This window comes from Pleurodeles waltl, chromosome 1_2, assembly GCF_031143425.1.
Source record: "Pleurodeles waltl isolate 20211129_DDA chromosome 1_2, aPleWal1.hap1.20221129, whole genome shotgun sequence".
In the NCBI taxonomy this organism is placed as follows: domain Eukaryota; kingdom Metazoa; phylum Chordata; class Amphibia; order Caudata; family Salamandridae; genus Pleurodeles; species Pleurodeles waltl.
The window spans coordinates 38,010,633-38,038,540 of record NC_090437.1 but is presented as its reverse complement, the minus strand read 5'-3'; the positions used below and the strand labels follow the sequence as shown (position 1 = coordinate 38,038,540).

Below are 27,908 nucleotides of genomic sequence, written 5' to 3'. Positions count from 1 at the left end.
CTCTGGCACGCAACTGTTTAAAAAAAAAAGAAATAAAAAAAAGCATTTATTAGGGGGTGTAACACCCCCCTCTCCCATCCCCATCCCTGAAGCCACGCCCCTGCTAATATTTCAGCCTCTGTCCTGGATTTCAGTGAGACTGATTCTGAGGCTACTGGGTCTGATGCTTTCCTGCATCCTCCTGGTGAAGTACACCCGATTGCAAATGGAGCTCTACTGTGAGCTCTGAAGTGCCAGTGGGCCCTAGCACTAGGGGAATCGCTCAGACTAGGTCCAGATTTGAAGGAGACTGCACAAGATCTTCAGTAGTGGCTAATGTACAGAGATTACGTCCTTGGCAGACCCCTCTTTTCCTCACCCAGAGCTTCACAGTAGTGACCGATGCATCACTTCTTGTTTGGAGCAGCAACCTGGGAGAGGTGACGATCAGAGCACTCTGTTCTTTGATGGAATCTCAGGTCCCCATCAACCATCTGGACTTGAGAGCCATCTGCTTAGCATTCCTCCACCTAGGGACTGCTGGTGCAGTGGTGTGCAGACACCACCACTGCCATGTGATACATGCAACAGATAGGGTGGAGTGGGCTTGATGACCCTCTGCCAGTAAAATCCGCCCCTCTGGAAATGGCTGGACCATAAAAAAATCTTACTGGTGGTAAAGCACTTGGTGGGATCCTTGAACAGAAGAACAGAAATAGAGTTGTCAATGCCTTAAGAATATCTGGAGGTGGCACAGGGTCTATTCCAAGAATAGGGAAAACCCTGACTCGATCTGTTTGCCACCACCAAGATCACACAGTGTCAACACTTCTGCACGTTGAAGTTTCCAAAGTTGCTCTCACTCAGGGATTTGTAGTGCCTGGAGTGGAACTCAGGACTCCTGTATGTCTTATGCCAATACAACTCCTGCCCCAAAATCATGTTAGTGGCCTATGGAATGGGCACATAGAGTATGGTATTCTGAACCCCTAATCACGAGCATTGGTCCTCTGATCAGGCTGCCCCTTCTGGAGCATCTCCTCTAGCAACAACTGGGTCAGGTCTTGCACCCGAACCTGCACACTTGCCACCTTCATGCATGGAAGTTGAACCGCAACAGTTGAGGGTTTTGGGATGATCCTCCCGAGGTCTGTCCTTTCATCTTAGAAGTCAGGTAGGGCGCCACTAAAACTGTATACGCCTGCTATTGGAATACATTTGTGGCCTGGCGTTTCTCACAACGTGTGGAACCCTGTCTGCAATGCTGTCGGAGGTGTTGTGGTTTTTTCTCTATTTAGCTGGCAGGCCCCTGCCCTCGGCACTATTAAGGGTTACCTGTCAGCCATGTTAGATCTCCTACAATTGCCGCATCAACCCTGCCTGTAAACATCACCAGTCATGACTTATTTTCTGCAAAGTTGCAAAATTTGCTCCCTCATACACCTTTAGTAATGCCCAGTTGGACCTCTATCCAGTTATCACATCTCCCATGTGTTCTCTCTTCGAGCCCCTACACAGCTGTTCTCTGCAACTATTAAAACGGTCTTATAGTGGCCCGTGACCAGCCATGAGGGTCAGCGAACCTTAAGCTTTGTCATTCACCCTCCGTACATTAGCTTTTTCCCCCAACAAACTAGTCCTTTGGAGTCGTGCCTCTTTCCTGCCAATGGTTGTCACCCAATTCCATGTTGGTCAGAGTAATACTCTGCCTATTTTTTTTCTCTCCACCTCATCCTTCAAATGAGGAGCAGAGACTCCATCACTTGGACCCAAACAGAGCTCTTTCATTCTACATTGATTGAACTAAGGACAGATGGGTGGACAACAATCTCTCGATGGATTGTACTCTGCATTAAAAGTTGCTATGCTTTAGTGAAGAAGCAGCCGCCTTAAGGTTTGTAGGCCCATTCCACGAGGACCAAGCCCACTTCTGTCTTAGATATCTGCCAAGCTGTCTGGTGGGTTTCCCTCCACATGTTACGAAGCGCTACTGCTTGGACATTCAGATCCATTTAGATGGGCATTTTGTCAGCTTTGTCCTCCAGGGCCAGGTATAAGCCAGCTTGCAGACCCTCCTTCTTCGAGGAATTGCATGGGTATCTGTTCCGAAGTGAGGAATCTGCAGTTTGAAGTCTCTCTCAGAAGAGCAAGTTGCTTCCCTTCTGTAACTCTTTCTCTCGTAGACACTCTATCTGACCGCAGATTCCTCACCAATCCTATCCGTTTTGCGAACTAGGCTGTTCACCTAAAAGGTCCCATTAGACACTGAACACAGGTCAAGCATTGGTTTTTATGTGGCTTTGCATTTTTGGTTGAAAATAATAAAGAAAGAAACAGATGTCAGCGCTGTGTAGTTGCGCTTATATGGGTGCTGTACATTCCTTCCGACACAGCCAACATGGAGCCGAAAAATGTCATCTGTTGGAGAGAAGAACTACTACTCAGTATTCTAAAGTGAAGAATCTGCGGTTAGAGTCCCTACCAGAAAAAGCATTACCGAAGGTAAGTAACTTGTTTTTTATCACCCTTCCTTTAAAAAAAACAAAAAAAGGCTTTTAAATGTTTTCCAAGTCCCTAGGCTTCCTTTGGTGACTTTGTGTGTGTGTGTGTGTGTGTATATATATATATATATATATGTGTGTGTATAATGTTCGATGGCATGTGTAGCTGCAGATACTCTTGCTGTGGTTTATTCCGCCATCTAGTGTTGGGCTCGGAGTGTTACAAGTTGTTTTTCTTTGAAGAAGTATTTTCGGAGTCATGGGATCGAGTGACTCCTCTCGGTCATACTGCGCATGGTGATTGACTCCATTGTTAGATTGGTTTCTTTCCGCTGATGGGTTTGGATGTGTTTCCTCTCGCTCCAAGATTCCAATCGGAAACTTTAGAAAACTCCCTTAATCGTCGGTATTGTTTTGATCGCGTTTCCACCTAGACTCAAACCAGTAGTATTGTCGTAAACTAAATTTCACCCTTCTGGGTGCGTGCACCCGACTTGGGCCTACCACGTCAAAGCCTGATGGATCGGACTCCATTTCGATTTTGTCCTCGATGCCAGGCAAAATTTCCCTACACAGACCAACACCTTGTTTGTAATCTGTGTCTTCCTCCCGATCACAAAGAAGATTATGAGCCTGTCGATCGTTTCGATCCAAGAAGATCCTGCATGATCGGCGATCCAGAAGATTGGAATTGGTGTCAAAGAGTACAGAACATCTCAACATCATGGAGGAAGAAGAGGCACAGACAGCGGTTTCCATCAGAGACACCGACTGCGAACAAGAATCTGAAGAAGATAGGCCTATCACTGCTGGTCAGCATGTGAGAATGTCTCCCCCTATACCCACTTATAAAAAATCATTAAAGGCCTTGGGTACACCACTGCTAGAAAGCCATGGTTCGACCCGAAAAAAGACTCTCTCCGACCGACCTTCGGGTTCGGCGTCAAAAAAGGCCACTCCTCCGTCGGTGTCTGAGTCGAGTAAATCATAAAGAGTTCTACTTTGGACTCGAGCAAGTGTCCTCACTCCTCGGAGTTGCAGCTTCGACACCCTGCTTTGGAGCCTAAACAACCGGCTTCATTTTTGAGACTGAAAAAGCTACCATCTTCAGAGCCGAAAAAATCTTTTTATTCAGAAGAGCAAGGACTTTCGAGCCATCTTAATCAGAGCTCAAGATCACTGTATGAACAATCTAATAGACCTTCTGATGAGGACACTGAGATTCAACCTATCCTTGGGGTTATGGATGAAAGACAATCAAGGATTCACATCCATAAAGAGACTGGCAGAATAATTACTAAGCCTCCTTTACTATACAAAAGGAAACTGGCCTTTTAAGAACAATTAGACACTGCTCCACCACCAGCAAAAATTTATAAACAGAAGGAGAAGCCAGTACCTGCCATACTTTTCCCTCTAATTCACCACAACTTTCTTTTTCACCTTCACCTTCACCCACTAGCCCACCACCTTTACCCTCACAAACTCATTTGCAATATTCAGATGGTGATACCGTTGATCCTTGGGATCTATACAACCCAGATCCTATTCCTGACAATGACCCTGATTTATACCCTTCTAAGCCTTCTCCACCAGAGGGCACTATTGCATACACGCAGGTCCAGATCAGCAGCATACCATTGGGTGCTTACGCACACTGAGCCCCTAGAAGAGGATTTTCTGTTTAACACTGTATCCTCCACCCACTCAAAATATCATACCTATACTACCTGGCATAGTTAAACATGCAGATCAAATATTTAGTGTACCAGTCAAGGCTAAAGTAATAACACACATTAATAAAACGTATAAATCTGCTCCTACAGACTCTGATTATATTACCCACCAAGTTCCTCCAGACTCAGTAATAGTAAGTGCGGCTAGAAAAAGGGCTAATAGCCAGTCATCAGGAGATGCTCCTCCCCCTGACAAGGAGAGTAGGAAATTTGATGCTGCTGGCAAGAGGGTAGCCACACAGGCTGCCAACCAATGACGAATTGCCAACTTTCAAGGTTTGCTAGCAAGGTACGATAGAGCCCACTGGGACGAGATGCAGGAATTCCTACAGCACCTCCCAAAGGAACACAAAAAAAGGGCACAGCAAATTGTGGAAGAGGGTCAGGTCATAAGCAGTAATCAAATACGGTCTGCCCTTGATGCTGCAGATACAGCAGCTAGAAGTGTCAGTACTGCCATTACTATACGTAGACATGAATGGCTACGTGCCTCTGGTTTTAAACCAGAAATCCAGCAGGCATTGCTCAACATGCCTTTTAATAAAAAGCATTTGTTAGGCCCTGAAGTCAATACGGCCATAGAAAAACTGAGGAAAGACTTAGACACTGACAAAGCAATGGGAGCATTTTACACAACACCCTATAGAGGCACCTTTCACGGACAACAGTTCAGAGGAGGATTCAAGCCACAGTCCACTGGGGCTTCTACTTCCCAAGCAAAGCAAGGGCAACAGCAACAGCAGTACCAGAGAGGGGGATTTAGAGGGTTTTACAGAGGCCAATACTTTAGAAACAGAGGCAAGTTCCAAACTTCAAAACAAGCCACTGCCCCATCTAAACAGGGACTTATTTGCCATCCCTCAACCCCACCCATCTCCTCGGGGGGTGGGGTGGAGGGGCGGAGGGACTGCAGCAATTCCACTCCCATTGGTAAAACATCACCACAGACCATTAGGTATTGTCAATTATCCACAATGGCTATTGCCTAGAATTGATTTCTACCCCTCCAAACATTCCTCCACGTTACCACGATGTTCTATTACAGCAAGAAGTACAATCACTACTACTAAAACACGCAATAGTATTGGTCCCACATTCTCAACAAGGAACAGGTGTATACTCACGGTACTTCCTCATTCCCAAAAAGAATGGCTCTCTCAGGCCCATCCTAGACCTCCGATCCCTAAATCTATATATCCACATGGTAACTCTGCAGGACGTCATTCCACTACTACAAAAACAAGATTACATGACTGCATTAGACCTCAAAGATGCGTATTTCCATATACCCATCCATCCGGCTCACACAAAATACCTAAGGTTTGTGATAGCAGGAAAACATTACCAGTTCAAAGTTGTGCCATTCGGCATAACAACAGCTCCAAGGGTATTCACATAATGTCTAGTAGTAGTGGCAGCATACATAAGAAGGCAACTCATACACGTCTTTCCATATCTTGACGACTGGCTAATAAAATCAGGCAATTTTATACAATGCCAACAACACACTCAATACGTAATAAGAGACCCTACATACATGAGGGTTCACTCTCAACTACCAAAAATCCCATATTCAGCCAGCACAGGTGCAGCCTTACCATGGTGCTATTTTAAATACGCAAACAGCCCTAGCCTATCCAAATACACAAAGGATACAAGCTTTCCAAAATCTCATACCACAAATGCAGCCAAATCAACAATACACTGTAAGATTTATCATGAAGCTATTAGGGATGATGGCATCCTGCACAGCAATAGTACCACATGCAAGACTCAAGAAACACAAGATTGTTCTGATAAAAACAGACAATATGACGCCCATGTATTACCTGAAGAAACAAGACAGGACACATTCATCTCAACTGTCCCTTCTAGCCCAAACAATATAGAAATGGGCAATTCACAATCACATTAATCTATTAGCACAATATATTCCAGGAAGACACAATCAGCTAGCGGATCTCTTAAGCAGGATGCACCAACAGACACACGAATGGGAGATTCACTTTCAGGTACTTCAAAATTGGGGAACACCAGAAATAGACCTTTTCGCAACAAGCGAAAACGCAAAATGCCAAAACTTTGCATCCAGACACCCACATCCTCTGTCCAAGGGCAATGCTCTATGGATCAGCTGGTCAGGGATGTTTGCTTACGCTTTTCCCCCTCTCCCACTACTTCCCTTTCTGGTCAACAAACTAGGCCAGACCTCTCTCACCATGATACTCAGAGCCCCAACGTGGGCATAACAACATTGGTACACCGCACTCCTAGACCTGTCAGTAGTGCCTCACTCCAAACTTCCAAACAGACCGGATTTGTTAACACAAAACAAGGGACAAATCAGACAACCAAATCCCAGTGCTGTCAACTTAGTGATTTGGCTCCTGAAGTCATAGAATTTGGATACTTAAAACGTCCATTAGAATGCACGGAAGTGCTCAAATATGCACATAAACCTACAACTAGTCAATGCAATGCTAAGAAATGGAAAATATTTGTTTACTACTGTCAATCTAAAAATACTGATCCACTTACAACATCAATACAAGGTACAGTATGCTATCTACTTCATTTGCAGAAATCAAATCTAGCTTTCTCATCCATTAAAATCAATCTTACTGCAGTATCAGCATTCTTGCAGACTATTCAACATACCTCTTTCTTCAGAGCTCCAGTTATAAAAGCCTTCATGGAAGGATTAAAACATATTATTCCCCCTAGAACACCACCTGTTCCTACTTGGAATCTAAATATTGTACTCACCAGACTCATGGGCCCACCTTTTGAACCAATGCATTCTTGTGAGATTAAAATTTTTAAATGGAAGGTTGCCTTCGTAGTAGCCATTACTTCATTGCTAAGAATTAGTGAAATACAAGCATTCACTCTTGAAGAACCTTTTTTCCAAGTACACAAACATAAAGTTGTACTTCGAACAAATCCCAAATTTCTGCCAAAAGTGGTATCACCTTTTTACATAAACCAAACAGTGTAATTGCCAGTCTTCTTTCCACAGCCATACTCAATTGCAAAAAGAGCCCTTCATACACCTGACCTCAAAAGAGCTCTAATGTATTATGTAGGTAGAACCAAAGAATTTAGAAAAACAATACAACTTTTTGTTGCCTTTCATCAACCACATAAAAGGGAATCCTGTCTCTAAGCAAAGGTTAGCAAGATGGATTGTTAAATGTATACAAACATGTTACATTAAAGCAAAAAGACAACTTTTAATCACACCTAAAGCACATTCCACTAGAAAGAAAGGTGCATCTATGGTAAAGCTGCCACATGGTCTACTCTCATGCATTTACAAAACATTATTATGTAGATGTACTTTTAAAGCAACAGGCCAATGTTGGTCAAGGTGGCTTAAGAACGTTATTTCAAACAACTCTAACTCCTACAGGCTAGCCACCACAATTTTGGGTAGAGTAACTGCTTTGTAGTCTATGCATAGCATGTGTGTCTGCAGCTACACATGCCATTAAACGGAAAATGTCACTTACCCAGTGTACATCTGTTCGTGGCATGTCGTGGCTACTGTCCCGGAGGGTGGCTACACCCTCTTTGTGCCTCCTCCCTGAGGGGAGGGGGCACATCCCTATCCCTATTCCTATTGGGGGAATCCTCCAAAACCAAGATGGAGGATTTCTTAAGGCAGGGGTCATCTCAGCTCAGGACACCTTAGGGGCTGTCCTGACTGGTGGGTGACTCCTCCTTGTTCGTCTCATTATCTCCTCTGGACTTGGCACCAAAATTGGGGGCTGTGTCCGGGGGCAGGCATCTCCACAAGCTGGAGTGCCCTGGGGCATTGTAAAACGAAGCCTGAGCCTTTGAGGCTCACTGCTAGGTGTTACCGTTCCTGCAGCGGGGAGGTGTGAAGCACCTCCACCCAGTGCAGGCTTTGTTTCTGGTCTCGGAGAGCACAAAGGCTCTCACCCCATGGGGTCAGAAACTCGTCTCAGTGGCAGGCTGGCACAGACCAGTCAGTCCAGCACTAAAGGATTGGGTAAAATACAGGGCATTTTGTAATAAATCCAGCACTGGCATCAGTGTGGGTTTATTATTCTGAGAAGTTTGATACCAAACTTTCCAGTATTCAGTGTAGCCATTATGGAGCTGTGGAGTTTGTTTTGACAAACTCCCAGACCATATACGTAATATGGCCACACTGTACTTACAATGTCTAAGAATAGACTTAGACACTGTAGGGGCATATTGCTCATGCAGCTATGCCCTCACCTGTGGTATAATGCACCCTGCCATAGGGCTGTAAGGCATGCTAGAGGGGTGACTTACCTATGCCACAGGCATTATTCTGTGTGCATGGCATCCTGAGGTGGATGCCTTGCTGACTTTGCCTTTTTCTCCCCACCAACACACACAATCTACAATGGCAGTGTGCATGTGTTAGGTGAGGGGTCCCTTAGGGTGGCACAACACATGCTGCAGCCCTTAAGGACCTTCCCTGGTCACAGGGCCCTTGGTACCACTGGTACCTTTTACAAGGGACTTATCTGTGTGCCAGGGGTGTGCCAATTGTGGAAACAATCGTACATTTTTAGTTAAAGAACACTGGTGCTGGGGCCTAGTTAGCAGGGTCCAAGCACACTTCTTAGTCAAGAGAGGATCAATATCAGGCAAAACGTGGGGGGGTAACTGCAACAGGGAGCCATTTTCCTACAGAAGCTATTCCAGATCTCTTAATCATTCTAACGTAACAGGTAAAAAACATTTTTATACACTAAAGCTTATCCTCTGGTCATTTTGAACAACGTGAGTGCTTATGTAATTTCACCCCTGTACATGCAGTATAAATTTTGATCTTGGATGTTAAGGTTCATTACCTTTGTGTCTTGTAGATTTGGACTCTGCAGATTCAGAAATGGATACAAATTGCACTTTTGTGATCGAGCCAGCAGCAGAGAAAAAGCCCAAAATTGGTGAGGTTAATCTAATTTGCATAACAATAAAAAGTACTGAGAGCCAAATGAGTGCATTATAGGTATGTGTCTGATCTTACATCCCTACCTGTCTTAGTTTTCAATCCTACACATCTTGCCCCTTCAAACAGTCCCTTATTCGTTTTTCATCTGAGTATTTGTAGGAAGCTAGCTCTCTATATGGTGTTCTAAAAAAAGTACACAGTGCAGAGAGTCCGGTGGATCCCCAGTTGGTTTGCAGAGTTAAAAGGAAATAGGACTAATGCTCTATTATGTGGTAGTGTGGGCGAGCAGTTAGGCTTATTCGATGGTGGTTCTAAGTATTTGTTGCACTCACAGAGGCAATAAATGAGACGTGCACTAAAAAAATAAACCAAGAACAGTTTAGAAAAATAACACTATATATACTTTAAACCCAAGAACTTCATTATAATGTAAGTGTGTTTTTTGATAAGCAATTATCTGATGGAGACTTCTAGCTGCAGGTTCCTTACCTTAGAATTCCCTGACGTCAGCTTCGAATCTGGATTTTTTTTGCGGAGCAGTACCCTGCTCGCACAGTCGGGTAGCGTCGTTCGGATTTGCGTGCGTCGTCCAGGTCCGCGTGGCGTCGTCAGCGTGGTTGGAGCTGTCTATGGCGTCACGGTTGTCTATAGAGATGCCACCTTGGTGCGTGTATGTCAGTTCTTTTCCTTCTGCGCCGGTTAAGCACAGATCCAGATAAGAGCTACCCTTTCTTCGATGAACATCAAGGCTTTTTCACCTTTTTGATTTTTTGAAGTCATGTCTTCGAGAAAGACTTGGGTTAAGCAGTGTGGTGCATGTCATCGCACCATGTTGGTGACGGACCCGCACCAAGTTTGCCTTTGGTGCCTCGAGAAGGATCACAACTCCACCTCATGCTCCAACTGTTGGGCCGTGGCTCTGAAGGCCTTGAGGGAGAGATCCCTTAATCTTCTTGGAGCCTGACAGCCATCTTCGGTCAGTGCGACTCCGAGGAGGTCACTGACACGCCGTAGGAGGAGGCTGCGACACCGCTCCCGGAGCCCCAAGTCCTCTTCCTCGCATTCAAGGTTGTCTGATCATTCAGGTAAGAGGCACAAGAAGAAGTCCAAGCGGACTTTGACTTTGGCATGCCCGCCGACCGATGAGGCGTCAAGGGAACATCAATGAAATAGTTTTACGAGGCCACATTTCTCGTGTTTTATCGGGCTGTACCCTCGGGTGGGTCTTTGGGCCCAGTGGGGTCAGCAGGGGCCCCTACGTGTCCGACATCAGCAGCTTTGGCCTCTGAGCCGTTGTGGACCCCAGGATCCGATACCAGATCCAGACCGCCGCCATGATATATCCTGACAAGGTAGTATTAAGAACTTGTGACTCTTTCCTCCCCTAGGTGGTGATCCCTTTCCATCTGGGTCAAAATATCACCCTGCCCACCTTCTTTCCACCACCGCATCCCTCTCAGGAAGACGACTGTCTCCATCGGCTGGATCCAAAAAGAGAGTTATCATTCTACCTTGACCGCACAAAAGAGTTCCTGGTGGACGACCAACTCTTTGTGGGGTACTTTGGTGCAAAGAAACGTCGGGCAGTACAGAAACGGTCCATTTCGCGCTGGGTCGTTCTTTGTACGATTTGGCCAGGAAGCAGCCTCCACAGGGCTTGAGGGCTCACTCTACCAGAGGAAAAGCTGCTACCACTGCGTTAGCTCGTGGTGTACTGGTGCTTGACATCTGCTAAGTGGCAACGTGGGCTTCCTTGCACACGTTTGCAAAACACTACTGCCTGGATAGCCAAGTGAGAAGGGAGGGGCAATTTGCCCGCTCAGTCCTGCAGGACTTCCTGGTATAAAATATATCCTTAGGACCCACTGCCAGGAATTATAGCTTGGGTATCTATTCTAAGGTAAAGAATCTGCAGCTAGAAGTTTCTGACAGATAAACAAGTTACTTACCTTCGGTAACAAATTATCTGGAGGAGACTCTATCTAGCTACAGGTTCCTTAGACCCACCCAAGCCTCCCCGCTCTGTGTGTATATATATATATATATATATATATATATATATATATATATATAAGACTTTCTTAAAAGCATGTAAAAAAAAATCTTGAAACAATCAAGTGAAAAAACAAAACTAAATACTGTTAGTTCTTCCTTGACACTGCGTTTCTGGCGCGGAAAGTTGTGGGAAAAGAACTGACATACACATGCTGAGGTGGCATCTATATAGACAATCGTGACGTCATAGACGGCTCCAATGACTCTGACGACGCCACGCGGAGCCGGACGTCACCCGCGCATCCGAACTATGCCACCTGACGGCGCGCGCATGGCACTGCTCAGCAGAAAAAGTCATGATTTGAAGCTAACACCAGGGAATTCTAATGTAAGGAATCTGCAGCTAGATAGTCTCTAGCAGATAATTTGTTACGGAAGGTAATTAACTTGTTCTTCATGAGTACTTACTAGTGTATATTCTGTGTTTCATACATCCAGAGCGTGGTATACCAATGGTAGTCTAGTTTGGTGTGCGTATAATAAAGTACCTTTATTTTTTGCAACACTGTGTGGTTCCTTTCAAGTATGATAAGTTACTATGTGACTACTGTGATATTGCAGGTGCTTCACATGCCTTCTAGATAAGTCTTGGCTGGTCACCACAGCTACCCGAGAGAGCCCTGACTGTCTAGACACTGTAGCAGTATCTAAACAGGCTTGCTTGGACCCTGTATAAGCTGTAACACCATAGGTGTCCACCACACACTGGGATGGATTTCTTCAGGTGTTCCCTTTGAAAGGGTTACGATTGACATTGTTGGGCCCCTTCACCCGCCAACAACATCAGGGAACAAATTTATATTGGTGGTAGTTTATCATACAACTAGGTACCATGAAGCAATCCCCCTAAGGACTACTGCTGCTCCTGCTCCAGCTAGGGCTGTCATTGATATTTTAACCAGAGTGGGTTTTCCTAAGGAGGTCGTGTCAGCCAGAGATACCAACTTCATGTCTGGCTACCTGAAGCACATGTGGGCTGAATGTGGTGTGATCACCACTCCGTATCATCCCCAGTGCGGTTGTCGTGTTGAGAGATTTAACAAGACTCAAAGGCATGATTGGTGGTCTCCCTGAAAAACTCAGAAGGAGATGGGATGTCCTACTTCTTTGCCTGCTTTTTGCCTACAGGGAAGTGCCACAGAAGGGAGTGGAGTTATCCCTATTTGAACTTTTGTTTGGGCATCTTGTTAGGGGACCACTTTGTCTTGTAAAGAAAGTATGGGAGAAGCCTCTCAGAGAGCCTATGCAGGACAGGGTAGATTGTGTGATCGGCCTTTGTTCAAGGATGGCTGTGTACATGAAAGAAGCAAACCAAAACCTTGAGGCAAGCTCTGATCTGACCAAAAAACCACACTGGTTGTATATCAACCTGAGCAGAAGGTATGGGTTTTGGGACCTGTGGCCCCTAGAGCCCTCCAAGATAGGGGCAGTGGATCCTACCCCATCCTAAATATAAAAGGGGAAGTCAACTATCTGGTGGACTTTGGCAGTTGCAGGAATCCCAAGAGGGTAATCCATGTAAACCGCCTGAAAACCTACGACAGTGCGAAGCTGACCATGCTCATGGTCGCAGATGAGGGACAGGAAATTGAGAGTGAGCCTCTCCATGATCTCCTCTCCAGCAATCCCAAAGATGGCTCAGTTGAGGGAGTAGTCTTTTCAGGCACCCTCTGACCAACATGTTGACTGCAGGCAGGTCTTGCTACCAGTTTGCTGAACTCTTCTACTGAGGGGTCAGTTGAACAAGGAAGTGAGAGCCAAACAAGTATGGCCTTGGTTCCTTCAGGGACCAAACAACAGCAAAGGTTTCCCTCTCAATGGCACTCCAACGGTGCTCTCTGAAGAATAACCTCCTGCTAATGAAAGCAACAGATTGGTCCTGGCCTTCATCGTTGACTTGGGACAGGACTGCTGCTATCCCATGTTCAGAGGCATCTGTCGGCACTATGAACCGAATGGTGTAATCTGGAGCTTTTAGAACAGGAGCTCAGCTCATTCATTGTTCGGAGTGCCAAAAGCCTTTTGACAGCTCACTGTCCAGTTCACTTTCTTGGGTATCTTTTTGGAGGTCAGTTCTTTGAGGATGTACTGCTATGTCTGTCAATTCTCAGACAAAGTAGGTGACCCCGAAAGCTGTTTTAAATACATGTGCTGGTCATTGGTCACTACGAGTTACCCAGCTACATGATGGCTTTACTAAAGGTAAGGATGTTTGATGTCAAACATCTTGTATTGGTGAACCCACACTGATGCTAGTGTTGTATTTACCTATGTATGCAACTTGAGGGCACCTTAGAGATGCCCCCTGAAAACCTACCAGCTACTACTAGAGTGTTGAGTGACTGGTCCTGACCAATTTCACTACCTTAACCACGTTTCTGACCTCCCGGAGACAAGAGACTGGTGAAGGCACGAGTTACAGTTACCTTAGTGCGACTTATAGTTACTTGAAATAACTCTAACTATAACTTGTGAGTTTCTATGGTTTTGAACGAGTAAATTCAGAATCTAACTATAATGTCCCTTTAACCTTTGTTTTGTTTCAGTGAATTTCTATGTTTTTTTTAACGTAATTAATTTTAATTACTGTGCTTTATTCCAACCCCGCTGCGCACATCCTTCAGTCTTGCGCGGCAAGGGTTAGTTGCAGGGCCTTATAACCACCCAACCCTTCTCCACACATGGCATTAGCCGTGCGCAGAGGAGGTTGTCCACAGGGCCTGTCCCTGTCATTGGATCTGTGAGTGGGTGTGTGAGTCTCAGTGGGTGCATGAGTGTTTGAGAGCTTGTGTGAGTGGGCTCATGAGTCTCTCAGTGCATATATGATCTAATGAATTAGCGTAAGAATGAGTCTTAATGTTTTTGTGTTTTTTTTGCATATTCTCGAGTATCCAAGAATATCCTCGAATATTTAAGGATATTCAAGGCTATCGCGCATGATGAAGAAAAATCATTTAAAACCCAGATTTGGACCCTAAAACACCCCTATATCACACCCATTGAGTCAAGGTACCTCCACCCTGACCCCTTATACCACTTATCAGTTCTATTTTCAGCACCAGGGACCCTCTCCAGTAACAAAAAATGGCCACCACAACTTTCTACTTAGGTTGTGGCTAGCCAGTTACAGTGCTTCTATTTGTGCATGCATTCCCGAAAATTTGTTAATTTTCGCGATTTGTTCATGAACGATCCACATCCCTAGATATATAAATGTATTTTCCCTCTAATATCTCAAAAGCTAGCTTTCTACCAAATTTGGTCTAATTCCGTCCAGCGGTTCGTGCTCTAGTTGTGTCTACAGTTCCTATGGGAATTAACATTGAAAACAACTTTTTTGACCCTCCCCTTTTTCTTGGCCCCCACGTGATAGATCACTCTGAATCTTTCCTTGCACAACAATAATCACCGACACACTATTTTTGGAAAATTTTGTGAAGATTCATCAAAAGGTGCCAAAGAGATAGGCAAGTCAAAAACACTTTTTCTAAGGAAACTAGGCCCTAACCACTACTACCCTCTGGAAAAAGTGTCAAGTTTGGTCTTGTTGTGCATAGTAAGTTTCGGGGTGGTCCGTCAACTAGGGAGCCAAGAAAAAGCAGGGGGGGGGGTCAAAAAAATGTGTTTCCCATGTTAATTCCCATAAACTCTTTAGACAGGCCTGCAGCACAAACAGCTGGATTGAATTGCACCAGATTAGGCAAAAAGGTAGCTTTTGGTCCGCAGGTCACACTTTTGTTTTTTAAATTTGCTGTAAATCCGTTCAGTAGTTTCTGAGATATTAAAGGGACAAGAAATGTATATTTCTAGGGCTGTCGATCCAGGGAGATCTCCTGCTGAGATCTGATTGCCAACATTTCAGACAAGAAGCATATTGGCAAAGGCCGTGCGTGGTGCAGTGCTGGGTGGTTGGCCAGACCCTGTGGCCAACCGGCCATGCATGATGGAAAATTGGGTTGTGATAGGGGGTTGGCCGCAGGCCAGGCAAATCGCCCAACCCCCGCAGCGAATAGTCGAAAACATGTTTTCTCCATTCATTCTTCCATAGGGATTTTTAATAGCCATAACACAAAAACTACTGGATGGAAGTGCACCAAATTTGGGAGGAAGGTAGGTCCAGAGTGTTTTTTATTTTGTTTTGGTGTAATTCCGTTCAGTAGTTTTAGAGACATTAAAGAAAAGCCAAATGTGTATATCTAGGGAGATGAATGATTCGTGACCCTCCTGATCTCGTGCAGAGATATGATTGGCTGATAAATGTTCAACAACAGAAGTCGTTCCAAGTGTTGTCAACCATCGTGGGACTTGGCTGAATCCAAGTCGTAAAAAATAAAGAAAAGGGGCCAGAGTTCGAACACCCTGACTCCTTAGCCCTGGTGGTGGGGTCCCAAAGGGATCCCCCAGGGCAAAAAAGCATTAAAAAAAATCTTTTACGGACAGAGTTGCTGTGGATCTGCCATAAAAAGATTTTAAAAATGAAGCATGGGCTACCTGTGCTTCATTACTATAATGCCCCCTGGTGGTCCCAAGTCCCAGGGTCTTTTGTATAAAACAAAAAGTGTGGTGGTGGGGATATCCTGGACCCCTCCCACTGCTGCCCTGGGGACCTCCACCTCTCCAGGGCAAATCTTAAATATGCAGGGGTGGGACGTCAAAGCAGCTCTGTGCTTGATGAAGCAATGGCACTGCGAGGGAAGCCTTAAGCCTTCTCCTGCAGTGCCAGGTAGCTAATAAGGGCTTTTTACATTAAAAATGTATTAATAAAAAAAGAAGTACATAAATAACTAAGTAAATATATTGGGACCAGGTGGACCATAAAGGGCTATCTGGGTGGGGCGATAAATATACTTAATGCGGGGAGACTGGTGCCCCCCCCGTCTGCCATTCCCCGGGGATGACCACCCGCCAGGGCGACACTGAATTTTGAGCGGGGCAAATATTTAGAATATTTAGGAAAATAACGGGGTCCATTTGGAACGTTGAGGACCACCATCTCCCTTGGGCTGTGTGCATAATTAGAGGGAGCCCCCACCCATCCCCGCCCTCCACCCCCGGGTGCCAGAGATGTCCCTGGTGAGCGCCACCTCCCAGGGCCGGCTCCTGCTATGTCCGACGGTGCCCACCTCTGGGACATAGCTGTTTGCTGTGGCTTAGCTGTAAAGCAGGTCCCACTGTCAAAACCAAAGCTTTTATCTCTGTTCCCTGAATCAAGTGTGCAGGGGACAGAGATGAAATTCTTCAGCAAGCACGGAGCTGCTGTCAAAGCAGCTCTGTGCTTGCCGAAGCAATGGCACTGCGAAAAAAGCCTTAAGTCTTCTCCCGCAGTGCCAGGTAGCCCATAAGGGCTTGTTATTAAAAATAACCAAAATAATAGTAAAAATAGCTAAATAAATAAATGGGGACCCTTGCGGTTCAGACTGAGCTTTGGTGGTTCGAGTCCAAATGGACTAATTTCCCTTAATTTTTTTTAATTTAAAAAAAATATATATATATATATATATATATAGTTTAAAAAAACATATGTTTTTTTAATTGAACACAAATATCTCATATCTTTAAGTTTGAGATATTAAAGCCTAAAAAAAACTCTTCTCTTTCCCTCTCACTTTCTTCCTCTCTTTCTGTCTCTCCTTCAATCAATTTCTCCCACTCAGACACTTACCCACTCACAGACCCACTCAAACACTCATGCACCTGTTAACAGACCCACTGACACCCTCATACACCCACTCAGACCTGAGCAGACACTGATCCACACACTAAAACACTGATGTACACACTCTCACACCCAGACAGACAATCTGTCAGCCACTCTCACCTGCAGATACACACTCACACCTATTCCCACACCCAGAGAACTGCTGCCAACTCATGCCGCACACAGCCAAAGGGCTGTGCACAGCATGGGTTTGGGTGGCTAGGGTGTGTTGGCCGCAGGGTCTTGCGTGCCACCTACCCTGCGCATTGGTGAAGGCTGTGCAAGGTTGGGTGCTTATAGGGGGTTGGTGTGGCCAACCAGCGCTGTGCATGGCCAAAGGCTGTGCGTGGTGTTGGTGGTTGGATTAACGTATAGTAATTAATTAATTAAGTATATTCACTTATAAAGCCAAAGGTTACAGGGACATTATAGTTAGGCTCACATTTTAAACATACAAAACTATAGAAAGTCACCCGTTATAGTTAGCTCAAGTAACTCTAACAAGTTCACTAAGGTAACTATTACTTGCACCCTTTTTCTAAAACAAAGTGTGCCAAAGAATCTTGTTGTGTATTGGAAGTTTCGGGGTGATCCGTCACGCGGGGGACAAGTAAAATTGGGGGTAAAAAATTTTTATTTCCCACTTTAATTCCCATAGGAGCTTTGAACACGACTACAGCCAGAAATACTAGATGGAATTACACTAAATTTGGCAGAAAAGTAGCTTTTCAGAATGAAGATTAGGCTTTTTGTTATATGTTTAAATCCGTTCAGTGGTTATTGCAAAATGTAAGGAAATCCTAATCTGTGGCCACGACGACTTTGAAAATAATAACAAGCTCTTGCAGAGCTATGATTGGCCAAGAAAAAAATATTTAAAAAAAGAAAATTGGCCAAAGTAGGGACACCCTGACCCCTTATTTCTGGTGCAGGGGTCCCACAAGGGCCCGCTAGGCAAAAAAAACACTTTCTTTAAACAAAATCGCACCAAATTCACGTTGATGTTGTGAATTAGCAACATTGTTTGGTGAAAAACAAGCATGGGTGGACAGGGTTCCGAGGGTATGTAAAAAATAAAGGAGTTGGGTGCACAAGGCCCCCATCCTGGGCTTATTTATGCCCCTGGGACCTCCACCTCCATGGGGCCTAAATTAAATAGTATGCAGGGGGCCATGCACCCTACCCCTCTGCCCCCTCCCTGCACGTGCCCCACCCCCTCCCTGCACGTGCCCCAGGGACCACCACCTCCCTGGGGCAAAATGTGTTCAGAACATTTAGGGGTATCTAGCAGACCCCCAGGCCCTGTGGACCACCATCTCCCCAGGGCTGTTTCGATTATATGTGGAGGAAGCCTCTTTAACTCACAGCCCTGGGGACCGCCACCTCCCCTTGCTTAAATTAAATAGTATGCAGGGGTCTTACTCTGCCCCCCCCAGGCCCCTGGGTACCACCACCTCCCCGTCACAAAATGTGTTCATTATAATAGGGGGTCCTGTAAACACGGCCCTGCCCCTTCGCCCACACACACAGGCCCAAGGACTGCCACCTCCCTCGGGCAATTGTTACAAACTTATAATAGGCTAAGCGGTCATCCTGCAGCCCAGGGACCACCAACCCCCTGGGTCTGTATAAAGGTTGGAGGTGGGCCACACAGCCCCCCTCTTTGAGCCAATAATGGCCCTGGGGCTCACTACCTCCCAGGGCCAGCTCCTGCTATGTCCGTAGGTGCCCAACCCCTGGACATAACTGTTTGCTCTGACTGCCAAGTCTGAGCAAACACAACTCCGCTCCCAAGAAGCATGAGCTGTTGTTATGGGGGTTGGCAGCAGGCCAGGCCCTGGATCCCTGGGTGCCGCAGGGTTGGGTGGGCCAGGCCCAGCATTATAACCACTTATGTGAGGTCGCTGAGTCCCGCTGGATGCGTCGCTGTGCAGGTTCTTTAAGTCTGGAGACAGGCCGGTAGGGCTTGGGCCAATTCAGTTGTAGTCTCTGTCGTCTCTGCAGGGCTTTCAGGTCAGCAGTCCTTCTTGTTGTAGGTTGCAGGAATCTGCTTTCCTGGGTTCCGGGTTGCCCCTAAATACTAAATTTAGGGGTGTGTTTAGGCCAAGTGGACAGTAGCCAGTGGCTACTGTCCTGAAGGGTGGCTACACGCTCTTTGTGCCTCCTCCCTGAGGGGAGGGGGCACATCGCTATTCCTATTGGGGGAATCCTCCAAAACCAAGATTGAGGATTTTTTAAGGCAGGGGTCATCTCAGCTCAGGACACCTTAGGGGCTGTCCTGACTGGTGGGTGACTCCTCCTTGTTCGTCTCATTATCTCCTCTGGACTGCCGCCAAAAGTGGGGGCTTTGTCTGGGGGCGGGCATCTCCACTAGCTGGAGTGCCCTGGGGCATTGTAAAACGAAGCCTTAGCCTTTGAGGCTCACTGCTTAGGTGTTACCGTTCCTGCAGCGGGGATGTGTGAAGCACCTCCACCCAGTGCAGGCTTTGTTTCTGGTCTCGGAGAGCACAAAGGCTCTCAACCCATGGGGTCAGAAACTTGTCTCAGTGGCAGGCTGGCACAGACCAGTCAGTCCAGCACTAAAGGATTGAGTAAAATACAGGGCATTTTGTAATAAATCCAGCACTGGCATCAGTGTGGGTTTATTATTCCGAGAAGTTTGATACCAAACTTTCCAGTATTCAGTGTAGCCATTATGGAGCTGTGGAGTTTGTTTTGACAAACTCCCAGACCATATACGTAATATGGCCACACTGTACTTACAATGTCTAAGAATAGACTTAGACACTGTAGGGGCATATTGCTCATGCAGCTATGCCCTCACCTTTGGTATAATGCACCCTGCCTTAGGGCTGTAAGGCCTGCTAGAGGGGTGACTTACCTATGCCACAGGCATTATTCTGTGTGCATGGCATCCTGAGGTGGATGCCTTGCCGACTTTGCCTTTTTATCCCCACCAACACACACAATCTACAATGGCAGTGTGCATGTGTTAGATGAGGGGTCCCTTAGGGTGGCACAACACATGCTGCAGCCCTTAGGTACCTTCCCTGGTCACAGGGCCCTTGGTACCACTGGTACCTTTTACAAGGGACTTATCTGTGTGCCCGGGGTGTGCCAGTTGTGGAAACAATCGTACATTTTTAGTTAAAGAACACTGGTGCTGGGGCCTAGTTAGCAGGGTCCAAGCACACTTCTTAGTCAAGAGAGGATCAATATCAGGCAAAAAGTGGGTGGTACCTGCAACAGGGAGCCATTTTCCTACAGAAGCTATTCCAGATCTCTCAATCATTCTAACATAACAGGTAAAAAACATTTTTATACACTAAAGCTTATCCTCTGGTCATTTTGAACAACGTGAGTGCTTTTGTAATTTCACCCATGTACATAGCAGTATAAATTTTGATCTTGGATGTTAAGGTTCATTACCTTTGTGTCTTGTAGATTTGGACTCTACAGATTCAGAAACGGATACAAATTGCACTTTTGTGATCGAGCCAGCAGCAGAGAAAAAGCACAAAATTGGTGAGGTTAATCTAATTTGCATAACAATAAAAAGTACTGAGAGCCAAATGAGTGCATTTTAAGTATGTGTCTGATCTTACATCCCTACCTGTCTTAGTTTTCAATCCTACACATCTTGCCCCTTCAAACAGTCCCTTATTCGTTTTTCGTCTGAGTATTTGTAGGAAGCTAGCTCTCTATATGGTGTTCTAAAACAAATACACAGTGCAGAGAGTCCGGTGGATCCCCAGTTGATTTGCAGAGTTAAAAGCAAATAGGACTAATGCTCTATTATGTGGTAGTGTGGGCGAGCAGTTAGGCTTATTCAATGGTGGTTCTAAGTATTTGTTGCACTCATAGAGGCAATAAATGAGACATGCTCTCAAAAAATAAATCCAAGACCAGTTTAGAAAAATAACACTATATATACTTTAAACCCAAGAACTTCATTATAATGTAAGTGTGGTTTTTGATAAGCAATTATCTGATGGAGACTCCTAGCTGCAGGTTCCTTACCTTAGAATTCCCTGGCGTCAGCTTCGTATCTGGATTTTTTTTTGCTGAGCAGTACCCTGCGCGCACAGTCGGGTGGCGTCGTTCGGATTTGCGGGCATCGTCCAGGTCCGCGTGGCGTCGTCAGCGTCATTGGAGCTGTCTATGACATCACGGTTGTCTATAGAGATGCCACCTTGGTGCGTGTATGTCAGTTCTTTTCCTTCTGCGCCGGTTAAGCACAGATCCAGATAAGAGCTACCCTTTCTTCGACGAACATCAAGGCTTTTTCACCTTTTAGATTTTTTGAAGTCATGTCTTCGAGAAAGACTTGGGTCAAGCCATGTGGTGCATGTCATCGCACCATGTCGGTGACGGACCCGCACCAAGTTTGCCTTTGGTGCCTCGAGAAGGATCACAACTCCACCTCGTGCTCCAACTGTTGGGCCATGGCTCTGAAGGCCTTGAGGGAGAGATCCCTTAATCTTCTTGGAGCCTGACAGCCATCTGACAGCCATCTTCGGTCGGTGCGACTCTGAGGAGGTCACTGACACGCAGTAGGAGGAGGCTGCGACACCGCTTCCGGAGCCCCAAGTCCTCTTCCTCGCATTCAAGGTTGTCTGATCATTCAGGTAAGAGGCACAAGAAGAAGTCTGTAGACGGGTCTCCTCGACCACGCCCACCACTGCTGCGGCCTTGCGCCTCTCACGCGCCGCAGCTGAAGGGCTCACGTGTTCCCATGGAAACATGGGGACGCCGACAGACGCGCGAGAGGCTGATTTCCGGAGTCCCGCACTAAAAGCGAGGATGGACTCGGGAAAGGGGCGAGAGGAGTTCTCCTGGAGAACGCCAAGGAAAGAGGATGCGAAGGAGACGCCGCGACCAGAGAAGAAGGAATCAGACAACCCTCAAGGCCTGGAGAGACGCGCAGAAGCGGGAAGTCGAAACCCAGAGACGAGCACTGGCCGCCACGACCCTGGAGGGTCGTGGCTTACTAAGGTACGGTCCTTGTTACAAGGACAGAGAAAACCCTGTGTTATCTATAGAACGCAAGGGGGAGGAGGAGGAAGAACGGAGGGGAGGGCGGAAGGAGAGCCTGTGTGAAGGGAGTCACAGAGGGAAAAGATATAAAGAAAAGCACTACGTGGGCTAGCACTAGCGAGGGATTGCTTGTCACTAGTTTCCCTGCCCTGACACAACCTCACTACCGGGCTGTCTATAAACACATCTACCCCTTTCTTCCACAATCCCCCCCCCCCCTGTATGACTATACTACAACTACCCCAGAATACCAACAAACCACTTACCTTCGTTTCCTGCTATGTTTTCTGTTTCCGGTTCCACCTGAGAAGTCCAGAGAACTGCCACCATAAGAAGACCTAGGGAAGACACAGGACAGAGACAAGAGCAGAAAAGAAGAAATTAACCGAACGGGTCCATCATCACTCAGTGCTATTTATTACATCAACTCACATTATACAATAAACCCATTTTTGCACTCTACTTACGTCTCCGAGTCCTCTGTACCGCCAATCCCCCACCACAGTGGTGCCAGAAGTGGGATTTGACAACAGGCCAGGCAGTACAACGAGGTACATAGGATGGGGGAGAAGCCTACGCTGGAAGATATGATCAAACAGTTGGCAGAAGGCCAACGACACCTCCAATTGGTATGGGAGGCGCATCAAAGGGAAGCAAAAGAGGACCGGGAGGCTCTCCAAACTGCCTTAAAAAGTCAAGCCACCATTATGGCTAACAATCAGCTTGTGCATGAGACTGCACTCCAGAAATTAACAGACACTATCGCAGCAAGTAAGGTACACCCTAATGTCCCGAGCTCTGTCCTACAAAAATTCCAAGAGGGGGAGGACCCTGATTCCTTCTTCACAAATTTCAAACGGGTGGCCTCCTCAGCCCAATGGCCGGAAGACCGCTGGGGACAGTATGTTGCCCCACTCCTGACGGGTATCCTTCAGACTGCATACCAGGCCGCGAATCCAGGGGGTACCACTCCTTACAAAGTTATCAAGAGTAGCATTTTGGAAAGAGTGGGACACGATACTGAATATTATAGGATGAAGTTCCGAAAGGTAAAATGGGGACAGAGTGAGGACCCCCGCACATTCTATTTCAGGGTAAAAGACTTGGGACTAAAATGGCTGGGTCCATTAGGTACCGACAGAGACGATATCATTAAAGCAGTTATCCTTGAACAATATCTGGATTCCCTCCCAGGCAGTACTAGGAACTGGATAAGACAACACCCCAAGATAGATACAGAACTGGCCATAGACCTAGCCTGTGCATATCACAGATCCATTGACGTCAAGGCTTTAGGTCCCCGAAATAGTGTCAAACCTCCCGTGGGTGCTTTCAAATATCTTCCTCGACGATCAGTAGAAGAGCCAGGAACTCACAGACCCGTAGAAAGAAACCCCATGCAACAGCCACAATGTTTTAGCTGTGGGGAGTGGGGACACATTGCGAGAGTGTGTCCCAGAAAAGGTGACAGGGTAGAACCTATGGAAATAGGGGTCACCCGGGGCAGGGTACTGTGCACTGGAAGAGGGCATCATCAGTTCAAACAGGTCATCAAAATAAATGGAACCCCAGTAGAAGCTCTAATTGATTCAGGCTGTAGCCAGTCCGTAATACGTAGCAACCTCGTGAATCAAACTGATCCGACCCCGAGTCAGTGGGTTACCATCTGTTGCATTCATGGGGATAAGGAGAATTATCCGCTAGCATTGATCAGAGTAGAATGAGGAGAATTTCATGACTTCCTTCCGGTAGGGGTTATGGACAGATTAGTTGAAGACTGTGTCATTGGTACAGATTACATACACTTCACTGCTCTTTTGGAAAAAGCCAAAAATCAGGGGCTATCTTCTGATTGGTGGTCGGAAGCGCCCTTTTCCAACAGTCACATTGAGAGTTCCCCAGTTCGTGCTAAACTGTCTAGAAGGGAGAAAAGACAGGAGAAACACAAGTACCAGACTTCAAGAACTGAACCATTACCAGAGAAAGTAATAGCCACCAACGACAATATCGCCTTTTCTTTTAGAGCTAGCCAACGCGAGGACCCCACTCTCTCTCACGCGTGGGAAAACGCCAAAACGGAGTCCACAGAAGAGGTGGGTCCTTATTTTCCAATCCATAAGAACCTTTTGTATAGAATCACTTCATCCGCCCACGGAGAGAAGAAACAACTAGTGGTACCAGAGCCTTACCGACAGTAGGTCCTATTTTTAGCCCATAACCAGCCGGGGGTGGACATTACGGTCGAGAAAAGACTGAGGAATACTTGTTAAGAAGATTCTATTGGCCAGGGGTGTATGCTCACATTAGAAAATATTGCACACAGTGCCCAAGGTGCCAATTAATAGAACCCGGAACCCTGAGGAAGGCCCCTTTACAACCCTTGCCCATTATCGAGATCCCCTTCAGTCGCGTGGGTATGGATCTAGTAGGACCCTTATTACCCTCCTCCAAGGGTCACACCTACATACTAGTCCTGGTAGACTACGCTACCAGATACCCTGAGGCAATCCCTTTATCCAGCATGACCACTAAGGCGGTGGCACAAGCCATGATAAACTTCTTCTCCAGAGTCGGATTTCCCCAGGAGATCCTAACAGACCAAGGTACTCCATTTATGTCCTCCCTTATGAAACAAATTTGCAAAATACTAGGGATCACCCAGATAAAAACCTCCGTATACCACCCTCAAACTGATGGGCTAGTAGAACGCTATAACCGCACCATTAAAAATCTGCTGAGAAAAACGGTGGAAGACTCCGGAAGGGATTGGGATCAGAAACTCCCTCTGGTTCTCTATGCCATCCGGACTCATGAACAATCCTCCACGGGAATCAGTCCTTTCGAGTTAGTCTTTGGGAGACAGCCCCGTAATTTGCTTGATATGGCGGCAGAAAGGTGGGAAGAAGAGGGGGAGGAGGAAAAACCTCTGTTAGAGTATGTCAACAAATTAAAAAATCACCTACACACGGTCTGGGAAGATGTGCGGAAACACCTTGAAAAAGCACAGACTAAACAAAAGGCTTATTACGATCAGGGGATTAAGTTGCGGTCCTTTGACCCTAATGATCAGGTCCTCATAATGCAACCTACTTCTGATAATAAATTGTTAGCTAAATGGCAAGGACCCTACCGAGTAATAAAAGCAGTCTCACCTGTCACATATCTTATTGAAATAAATCAACACCCAAAAAGGACACAGATATACCATGCCAATTTACTTAAAAAATGGGAATCGCCGGAGGACAACCCCAATGTTTCTGCTTCCGGCTTCTTAATCACCCCAACCCCTTGTTTAGAGATGGACCTATATCCCAACGAGACCGAAGAACTATGGGAAATGCCATGTATAAATGAGTCCCTCACAGAACCCTGAGAAAGTCCAACTATACACCCTGTTACAGCAACACTCCCTATTGTTCTCTGGGAAACCACGTAGAACCACACTAATCCAACACTGTATCAGAACTCCAGAAGGCAAAACCGTCCGCCTATGACCCTACAGAATTCCCGAAGCCCGAAAACACCTTATTGAAGAAGAAGTAAAGAAAATGCTAGATTTAAGGGTTATCGAACCATCCACAAGCCCCTGGTGCTCCCCGGTGGTTTTGGTTCCTAAGCCAGATGGGTCTGTTCGGTTTTGTATCGACTTCCGTAAGTTAAATGACTTATCTCTCTTTGACACATATCCTATTCCTCGAGTAGACGATGTATTAGAGAAGTTAGGGAGGGCCCGATACATGTCGACTCTAGATTTAACGAAAGGATACTGGCAAATCCTCCTCGCCGCGACAGACAAGGAAAAGACAGCCTTTGCAACCCAGTCCGGCATGTATCAGTTTACTGTCCTTCCCTTCGGTCTCCACGGGGCACCCGCCACCTTTCAACGCCTAATGGACCAGCTCTTACAACCGTTCCAAGCGTATGCGGCGGCTTACCTAGATGACATTGTGATTTTTAGTGACTCCTGGTCTGAACATCTTCACCATCTAGAGACTGTGTTCCACGCCTTACAAAAGGCTGGCCTTACGGCCAACCCAACAAAATGCATCTTAGGGAACACCCAAATCTCTTATCTCGGTTACCTTATTGGTAATGGGACTCTACGACCACAGAAAGATAAAGTCTAGGCCATAATGACAGTACCAGTACCCAAAACAAAGAAGGAACTACGGTCCTTTTTAGGCTTAGTGGGGTACTATCGGAGGTTTATCCCTCAGTACTCTACGATTGCCTCCCCTCTCACCGACCTCTTAAAAAAACAGTACCCCTCCCAACTACCCTTGTTCAACAACTCACAACTCCTCAGCTTTGATCATTTGAAACGGTCCCTCACAACCAAACCCGTCCTTAAATGTCCAGACTTTTCCAAGCCCTTCCACTTGTATACGGACGCCTCCAACGTCGGTTTAGGGGCGGTTCCCACTCAACCCGACAATGAACAATATGAACATCCCTTTTTTTTTTTATAAGCAGGAAACTGGTTCCTAGGGAATGTCACTACCCCGCTATTGAGAAAGAATGCCTGGCGATTAAGTGGGCCGTAGAAAGTTTGAGGTATTATCTCCTAGGACGACCTTTCATCCTCTATACAGATCATGCCCCATTGACCTGGTTGGCCTCCCATAAAGACACGAATTCCAGGGTGTTACAATGGTTTCTGGAGCTCCAACCTTTTACCTTTTAGGTCCGCCACTTTCCTGGCTCCCAACAGGGCTCTGCTGACTATCTGTCGAGGTTTCCTGATTCTTCCGGCCTCTACCAGTCCCGATCATGGGATGGGGAGTGTAGACGGGTCTCCTCGACCACGCCTACCACTGCTGCGGCCTGGCGCCTCTTGCTCGCCGCAGCTGAAGGGCTCACGCTTTCCCATGGAAACATGGGGACGCCGACAGACGCGCAAGAGGCTGATTTCCGGAGTCCCGCACTAAAAGTGAGGATGAACTCGGGAAAGGGGCGAGAGGAGTTCTCCTGGAGAACGCCAAGGAGAGAGGACGCGAAGGAGACGCCGCGACCAGAGAAGAAGGAATCAGACAACCCTCAAGGCCTGGAGAGACGCGCAGAAGAGGGAAGTCGAAACCCAGAGACGAGCACTGGCCGCCATGACCCTGGAGGGTCGTGCCTTACTAAGGTACGGTCCTTGTTACAAGGACAGAGAAAACCCCGTGTTATCTATAGAACGCAAGGGGGAGGAGGAGGAAGAACGGAGGGGAGGGCGGAAGGAGAGCCTGTGTGAAGGGAGACACAGAGGGAAAAGATATAAAGAAAAGCACTACGTGGGCTAGCACTAGCGAGGGATTGCTTGTCACTAGTTTCCCTGCCCTGACACAACCTCACTACCGGGCTGTCTATAAACACACCTACCCCTTTCTTCCACAATCCCCCCACTGCATGACTATACTACAACTACCCTAGAATACCAACAAACCACTTACCTTCGTTTCCTGCTGTGTTTTCTGTTTCCGGTTCCACCTGAGAGGTCCCGAGAACTGCCACCATCAGAAGACCTAGGGAAGGCACAGGACAGAGACAAGAGAAGAGAAGAAGAAATTAACTGAACGGGTCCATCATCACTCAGTGCTATTTATTACATCAACTGACATTATACAATAAACCCCTTTTTGCACTCTACTTACGTCTCCGAGTCCTCTGTACCGCCAATCCCCCACCACAAAGTCCAAGCGGACTTTGACTTTGCCATGCCCGCCGACCGATGAGGCGTCAAGGGAACATCGATGAAATAATTTTACGAGCCCGCATTTCTCGTGTTTGAGCAGGCTGTACCCTCGGGTGGGTCTTTGAGCCCAGTGGGGTCAGCAGGGGCCCCTTCGGGTCCGGCATCCACAGCTTTGGCCTCTGAGCCGTTGTGGACCCCAGGATCCGATACAGATCCAAACCGCCGCCGGTCCCTCACAGTTGACCTCCTGCGGCGCTGGGACCAACATCAACGC

General features: G+C 46.6%; 1 protein-coding gene across 2 annotated transcripts in view; it reads left to right on the top strand.

Moving 5' to 3' along the window:
- The window catches only part of CENPC (centromere protein C), a 904,489-nt gene that overhangs the window by 627,934 nt on the left and 248,647 nt on the right, over window positions 1-27,908 (top strand). For both annotated transcript variants that reach the window (XM_069235766.1, XM_069235758.1), the window contains exons 19-20: window positions 9,085-9,165; window positions 20,368-20,448. In XM_069235766.1, coding sequence (XP_069091867.1) covers window positions 9,085-9,165; window positions 20,368-20,448 — 162 coding nt within the window. The remainder of the gene's footprint in view (window positions 1-9,084; window positions 9,166-20,367; window positions 20,449-27,908) is intronic.